This window comes from Arachis ipaensis, chromosome B8, assembly GCF_059453495.1.
Source record: "Arachis ipaensis isolate K30076 ecotype BB chromosome B8, ASM5945349v1, whole genome shotgun sequence".
Classification (NCBI taxonomy): Eukaryota; Viridiplantae; Streptophyta; class Magnoliopsida; order Fabales; family Fabaceae; genus Arachis; species Arachis ipaensis.
The window spans coordinates 24,145,294-24,153,797 of NC_142443.1; the positions used below are offsets into that span (position 1 = coordinate 24,145,294).

An 8,504-nucleotide genomic window follows, 5' to 3' on the forward strand; every position below is an offset into this window, starting at 1 on the left:
TTTATGTTTAGAGTGAGATACTTGGTAATTTAAGAATGTGATTGATTTATATATTTATTCTACTTAGAAAGTTAATTAAGTTTTATGGTACATGAGGTTAGCTACAGTGTCCTTTACTTAGTATTCTATGAAAAATTTTATATTTCCTTTAAAAATCTATTAAGAAAGTTTCATGTCTATGTCTTAATGCTACTAAGCACTGAGCTCATTTTTTCCAAGAATACATGATATGCGAATTTCGATAATCCAATGAATTAACTATGAATAAGAATAATATCAATATCTATCCAAGAGATTAAAATCAGATGTCATTTTCTGAAGCCTGTTCTTACTTCCATATTGTAAGACAGTGGCAAGTAGTGGCCCTGAGTACATTAATTGTATTCTCACTTGTATTTTTATTTTTTGCATTGTGGAAGAGTGATATTTTATCTCTTTCTTTAGATGAATGTTAATTATAGGAAAGACTTTGATTAATATTTCATTTATGATAATCTTTACTAGCAATGAGGAGCATATAGTAGTCCATATATATATATATCCCTATCAGCAGACCCATCTGAATCACTATATCCAGTCAACTGAGATTTCCACTTACTTGATTTGCTCAAAACCTTACCGCCTGAAAATCGATATTTTGTAGCAGGATTAGAAGAGAAGGTAGTTTGGTGTCCCTGACCGACCTCAGGCCTCCTGATCAAGTGCACATTCCCCTTGGTTTACTATTGAAGTCCAATCCTTGTAAGGTAAGACGATCGAAGGATTCAATCCAGCCACAGGTTCCCCTACGGCTACCTTGTTACGACTTCACCCCAGTCGAAGACCCCACCGTGTATATATATATATATATATCTTTTTATTTGTTTTTTATATTCATGTAATTTAAACCTGATGTGTAGTTAGAAATTGAAGGGACTATTAGATAATTAATATGCTGCGAGACATCTTTATTTAATTTCTTGCATGGTAGTTTATATGGATGATAGATAAATCAATCTGATTTTGATTCATGTAGTTGTTTCATATAATTTACTTGTTATGTATACTTTTTTGGCCATGCATGTTTTGCTGTTCCATCTTATCTAAATGTCTGGTTACACCTCTGGCTATTTTTCATAAAGAATAGATAAAAAATAAACTTTATGCACAACCAAGGTTATAAAAACATTTTAAATTAGTTTACTGCTAGTATTAAATTTGTTATTTTGTGTAGGCACGCTATGAAAATACTCTTGTCGTTGAACTGGATATTGCAGCACGGGAGGAATTCAAACTCATAGAACATGGACTTGATCGACTATGGGAACGTAAGAAAGACACGACTTCTACGAGTTTTTTTCGAATTGCAACTTTGTTGTAACCTCTGTTTTTGTATGTCTGATTTTCATAGAAAGAAAAAAATAGGTGATTTATTTTCTTTTAGGTGGTGAGTGTATGGAATTTAAAATGTATATTTTTATTTAACTTTTTTTATTTCACGTGTCATTAATAATCTTATGAATTTCTGTTATTTTAATTAAACGTTAGACAAAAAGAAAAAGTACTTGCCATGTAAAATGTAAACATCTTTTAATAAGGAGATGATTTGTGCATACAAAACAAGACTTCTACCTACTAAACCTTTGATGAAAGATCTGTGAAAGTTCTTGTAATAGGTAATATAGGGTTTTAATTATGAATTACGAAAGAATACATCATGCTTTGACTCTTCTTGATTCAATTTTTTTTTGGGAAACAGGTGCCGTTTATCTTTTAAGATGGCTAGGAAAGGTCGTTACATGAAAAAACCAAAATTAGGACCAGGATGTCAGCAACCCCAAACGGCTCCGCCTCCGGCTTCGGTTTCCCACCACGATGACTCTCAAATTCCCCCAGACAGTGGTGACAGTGTCCCTGCAACTTCACGCCCATTACTTCTGCCGCTCAGTGAACCAAGGCTTGCTCCACAATCGAGCACAAATAGCATTCAAAACTCGGAGCCAGGCTACGTAAACTTGGCAGCTAGTGCAAATGATGTAGATTCCCTTGATCAAGAAGTTGATGACCCCTCTGTTGCTTCTGGAGCTTAGAGTCACAAAAGCCGCAAGACTATAGAGTGTTTGACAGTTAAGATCATCGATAACGTATTTAATAATTTTTCTTTGTTCAACATGATTTAGACTCTATGTTGTATATTAATTTTCTTGCATGCTGTCCACAACAGATACACATATAAGGTATAATATTTGGCTTATAGATTTTGAGGGCAAAATCAAGCCGGAAAGATTAAGCGTGAGGGAGGCTATGGAACGGCCTAACGGCAGAAGGATCATGCGCAAGTTCAACAACAAAAAGCAACCAATTGGAGACAAAGCTGGACTTTTGAGTAGCGTGCTTGGTCTGCTAGGATCTGACTATGAAAATTTTTCTATCTGTAAGGAAAGTTGGCATAAGATTACCACTAAAGACAAGGTTTATAACAAACGTGTCAAGGTAAAAGTTTATATCCAACTTGAATTGAATCTGCTTATTTTTACAATTATTGACAAATTGTATTATCGGTATAGCAAATTTTTCACTTTGATGAAGATAGTAAAGGAACTATCAAGAAAAATATTTTGAAAAGTATGGGGAAGTCTTGGAAGAAAACAAGTCTGAGGTTGTATAATGCGTTTTACGAGCCAACATTCACGACTGAACAAAATATTGAGCACCGTCCGCCGGGAATCGATCAAGAGCATTGGAGATGGTTCCTTGACTATCGCGCTAAAATGAGACAAAGGTAACTAGTATATCATTGGTACACAACAACACAATTTATGTTGCATTGAGTCTTTTTAAATCAGTTTCTAATCGCCCTTTGTCTCTGATGGACCAATAGGAGAAGTGCAGGAAAAACGCGATTAATCGATCAAAACAACTATATACCCACACTGGCGGTTCGAAAAGCTTCGCACGGCGGATGGAAGAAGAGGTACTTTGCTTTTTTATTCATTCTTTAGACTATCTCTATGACTAAAGTATCCTTGATTGTGTGGAATACGGTAATGGCATAAGCTTTGTTGTTATAGTCGAAACAATAAGTGAGGAGAGTCGGTAGAGGAGAGTTATGGATTACAGTGCACAAAAAAAAGGATGGCTCCTATATCAATGATGAAGCAAGAGCAATTAGTGTAAGTACTACTTATTATAATTGATCGATAAAATTATGATCTCTAATACGTTAATAGTTTACTTCTCTATTTTATTTTGTTTTTTATTTCTTTACTGAATGGTTTACTTCATTAATTGGTTTGGTATTAGGCTGGAAACAGTAATAAAATATTCAAATATGAGTTTCTATTAATCCTAATCCATCAGCTTTTCACCTACAATTTCATCCCCAACTTCAAAATGGACCAAAAGATGTTTACAATTTCCAATTCTGCTTATTTTTAATTATTGTTCCAAATTTACCTCAGATGTTGCTAGACAGTTTCAATTTCAATTATCTCTTATTTCTTTTTATAATGGTTTGCATCTTATGAAACAAGTTCTTTATTTTGGTTGTTTTATGTAAATAATTTTTTAGACTAATTTTTTTCATTCATATTTGTGTGTTCTTTTACTATGATAAAAGTGATACAATTAATCATCCTGTTTGGCGTGTTCTTGACATGAGATGGACCCATCAACAAAATGATTGTATTTGCTAATTTGTATTTGTAAGAAAGAATTGAGGAGATTGAGCAACAGGATGAGTCTTCTAGAGTGTTGTCTAAAAATGATTCCATTGCTCAGGTTTTTGGAAAAGAGAAACCAGGTAGAGTACGTGGTGTGGGTTTCGGACTGACTCCTAGTCAACTATTCGGTCTGAATTCACATGTTCCGGGAAACGGAGTCCAAGTACAGGAGACACAGAGGAAGCTGCTTGAACTGCAGGCAGAGCTGGAAGGCAAGAAGTTGAAGAGGAAGGCGATGGAGGATGAGGCAGTAGTAGAGAAGAAAAAGAGGCAGAGATGGAGAATGCTCAGATTTATCTATTTCAATAGTAAGGTGAGGAGCTGCCACCAGATATCACTGCAGGGATGAGTTCCGTGAAATGATAGAGTGAAAATTAGTATATTAGGATTGGAGATATTTTGGATTAAAGCAAACATTTTTTTGAATTAGACTATGCAACTCTTTGCAAGAGATTTGTTTTCTTCGTATTTTCATGAATATATTATTTTGTTTTGCAGATAATTTTTTTTGTTTTTGATACAAGTTTAGATTCTAAGGTTGAAGATATTAACTCTTAAAATAATAAAAAATCTAAAACGCAAAAAAAATATAGTTCTGTAATATTTTAAAAAAATTGTACGATCTTTTTCAAAAAATCCAAATTTCCTCTTTTTTTTATTTTTCTTAATTTAGTGGAAAGTGTCTCAGAGTTTGAAAAATCTGTCCGATATTGCGGCAGTTTGCAACCGCCGGTAACTATGTCCGAAACCATCTCACTGGGTTGCGGCGGTTTTAATATCGCCACCAAATACGCATCAACTTGAAAATGTAGAAGTAAATAGCGGCGGTTTTAGAACCGCCAGTAAACATGCTAGAAATCGTGTCACTCGCATTTGGCAGCGGCTTTCTGAACGATTGCCGCGAAATAGTGATTTAGCGGCAGTTATACCAGCGGTTATTGGAAACCGCCGCCAAACCTAATCCCGGCGCCCATAACCATGGTCCATGGCGGTCCAATGAATCGCGACCTTTGATTTTGCGGCGGTTTAAAACTGCCGGTAATCATAAAAAAAATCGCCGGTATTTTGTGCCTCACTTGTTGTGAATAGTCAATAAATTATTCTCTAGAATACATGATAAAAATCCATTATAATTTTATAACACCACAGGATATAAAAAATGGATTATTGCTATAGAAAGTAAACATTTAACGGTGAATTTATCTTCAAATGAGTAATAGTTCTAATTTTCTTGTCATCCATTAAGAAATAAATATATAAATTGTACACAAATTCTAGAGGAAAAAAATTCAAAATAATAGACAAATCACATAGATAATAAAAGGAATGATTCAACAAAAAATTTGGTACATTATTACTACTAATATAATTCGCATCAATCTTTCTCAAAAGAGTAGCGAAAAATAATAGAATGAAGTAAGTTTGCAAATATCTTTCCTAGTTGACTTAAAATCTTGCAAATTAGAAGATATTAATAACAAAATTTGAAGACCTAGTTTTTTTCCCTTTCATTTTCCATGTAAACGGAAGAAACTTTCAACTAAGCCTAAATAAATAAGGCAAGATAAGCAAAAACTAAATCAAGGGAGAAGAAATGAGCAGCGAGCGAGCCATACTTAAGGGAGGAGACGACGACACGACGCAGGGCAGCAATGACACGACGACACGAGGCAAGGGGAGACAACACAACAACGTGAGGCAGGGTGAGGCAACTTGCCACTCGAAGGGCGAACAGGAAGAGAGAGATGAGGAGAGAAGAGAAGAAGGGGTTCTGGTGCTGAGTTTTGGGTGGATTAGCGTTTGATTTATCATTTTTAGGATAAAGAAAAAACTATTTTGTTAAAAGGAAGAGTATAAACTTCTGATGGCTATGGAAAATGTTGTTTGTGGCAGAGTAACAAATTTTAGCTACTGTGATAATGTTTCGTGATAAATATGAGACACTCTCATTTATTTTTGTCATGACATTTCGTATTTAGAATTTGGTGGCTAAATCTCTTTTTTGTGGTAGTGTGTAATGGAACTTTGTCTTTTATGATATGATCTTTATGATTTTATCTCCTAATATTATGTAAAAATGGTTGTAACTCCCAAAAAATTTGCAAATATATTAGATTAATGACGATTATATCAGCGGTTGTTAAAAATTATCACTAAAACTAATTTTTACATTCTAAATTATGTCAGTTGATGAATTACTAAAATACGATTTTGTAATAATTTAAAACGGCCACTATTACTATTAAAATAAATTGCCGCTATTCGATGCGTTTGTATATATGAATCTGTCTATTGAGAGAAGAAATCGAAACACAAAAGTGAGAAACTAATTAACAACCTAGCTATTATATTAAAATACAAGTTAACATCACAATATCTAATATAACATTTGAAGTGCACATTGTATATTACCGTACAACCTATATTCCTCACACTAGAGTAGTGTAACCTAATAAATAATATTGATGATACTATTTTTTTAAAAATTTAAATTATATAAAAAAATATAAATAATTATATCTCTATAATAATGATCCAATTTTTTAGCATTGTCCTTGACTTTACGCTCTTTTATATATATATATTGAGCACGTGCCTTTTATTAATTTGATTGAGAAGCTGATGATGTGGACTCAAACTATAGAATAGAGACGGCGAATGAAGATCTTGACAATGGTAGAGGTAAAAAATCAATTTATATATATGCTTGGATGTGAATCCTTCTACCAAGATAACGAAAGAGATCAAGCTTGTAAGTATACGTAGAACTACTACTAATAATTTTATCCCTGATTTTGTTTATAAATAGAAAATTGGATAGATTTTAGCTTAAAATGAAATCTGTTTTATTCTCTCTAAATAAATGTATATATCTCAATATTATATATTTTGCCCTTAAATAATTACCGAACATGGATCTTATATGAAGCGTGGGTTCTAACGATAAAATTACGTTGGCTAGTCATAACTCAAAACGGAACGGAACGACAATTGAGCTTTAAAAAAATGATAAAGGAGGTGATCTTAATCATTTTGTTAAAAATAAAGAAATAAAAAGAACACCTGATACTTAGTCTTCTTTTTTTTTTTTTTCCCAAAAAGATAATAGGTTATATTTCATTAATTATTGAAAAATGGAATACAAAGATATCCAAAAGTAGGACAGCATAATGAAAGGTAGGGATTTCCCAAAAACACTACACTGAAGGTATTCATCCAACGGTGCGTGGTCGAAAAAAGAAGAAAAATTCTAAAGAAGAAAGAATGATAAATCAAATTGAATGCAACTAAGAGCTTGCCTCATGGAGATGACGACCTAAACTGGGAGTTCTTTGGATTTCACGGAGCAACTTGACATAGCTTGCTAGAATGGCAGACGGCATTGAAGTAGAACCTTCAAAAATCAACTGGTTGCGAGCTTTCCAATAGTTCCAGCATATGATGGCAAGCAATTGAGGATTATGGTCAACATTCTTCAACGGGTTAAGCATCTATGTTGATGCAGTCCACCATGTCCAAAAGTCATTAGGACTCTGAGGGGAAAGACAGTCACGAAGATAACTCTGAGACCATACATCTTTAATTCTAGAGCAATCGATCAAACAATGAGTGACTGTCTCGGTTGCTTCATGACAGCAAGGGCATATTAGTGATATAGATGGGATGCAGTGATGAATCTGAGAAAGCACCGGAAGCCGGCCATGGAGAGCTTTCCAGATAAATAGCTTAATTTTGTGAGGCAAGTTCAACTTCCATAGATCAATCCACGACTTTTTCTGCTACATATAATTAGGGCAAAGCTCCAGAGGCAGATGGTAAAATAAATAGCCAATTCTGTAACTTGAAGCTATATCATATTGCTTGGATTTGTTCAAATCTCATTGCAATTTGTCCCTACTCTGCTGAATTTTAATTGACAAAATCCTGTTTGCAACGTCTTGGGGAAATAATTCTTGAATGAGATTCTGATTCCAATTCCTATCTTTAGTAATTAGATCTTTAACTCTTGGAACCAACTCAGAAATAGCCTGTCTATTTGGCATGTCAGAAATCATTAAAGGATATGGAGGAGGCAGCCAAGGATCCTCAAAGGTTCGGATATTCTCTCCAGTACACATAGCCCAATTAAGACCTTTTTCAACAATCTTTCAGCCTTCCAGTATGCTCCTCCATCCCCAAGAAGGTAAGACTCCAATTTCTGCCGTTATAGCATTACCATTACTAAAGTATTTACCTCTTAGGATTTTGGATAATAAGGAAGTAGGCTGTGTTACGAGTCGCCAAAACTGTTTGCCTAAAAGCGCCAGATTTTGGATTCTGATATCTTTAAATCCAAGGCCTCCTTCTTTTCGTGGACGAGTCATAGTGTCCCAGCTAATCCAAATCATCCGCCTTTCAAAACATTTTTGTCCCCACCAGAATTGAGAAAGTAGAGAGTGAATTTCTGAAATTAAACCATCAGGCAACTTGAAGCAAGACAATGTATAAATAGGAATAGCTTCTCTCACAGCCTTAAGCAATACGTGTCTACCACCTGATGATAGAAGATTGCACTTCCACCCTTAGATTCTTTTCCGAACCTTTTCTTTGATCATACTAAAAGAAGCCTTTTTCGATTTAGAGACTGTAGAAGGAAAACTAAGGTATTTATCCTGAGCCCCAATATGATTAATATTCATAGAGTTAGCCAGTAGTGTTCGAGTAGTGGAGGGAGTGTTGTGGCTAAAAAATACAGCAGATTTATTAAGATTTACCCTCTGGCCACTGATGCTTTCATAAGAATTCAATAAATGCAACATATTT

General features: G+C 34.3%; 1 protein-coding gene across 1 annotated transcript; it reads left to right on the top strand.

Annotated features, from left to right (window-relative positions):
• The first annotated feature begins 2,187 nt into the window (after positions 1 to 2,187).
• Positions 2,188 to 3,811, top strand: LOC107613006 (uncharacterized). The gene is made up of 4 exons (XM_021109112.2): positions 2,188 to 2,472; positions 2,547 to 2,761; positions 2,861 to 2,953; positions 3,760 to 3,811. Exons 1-4 carry the CDS (start codon positions 2,188 to 2,190, stop codon positions 3,809 to 3,811), a joined length of 645 nt encoding a protein of 214 aa, XP_020964771.1.
• The last annotated feature ends 4,693 nt before the right edge of the window (positions 3,812 to 8,504 follow it).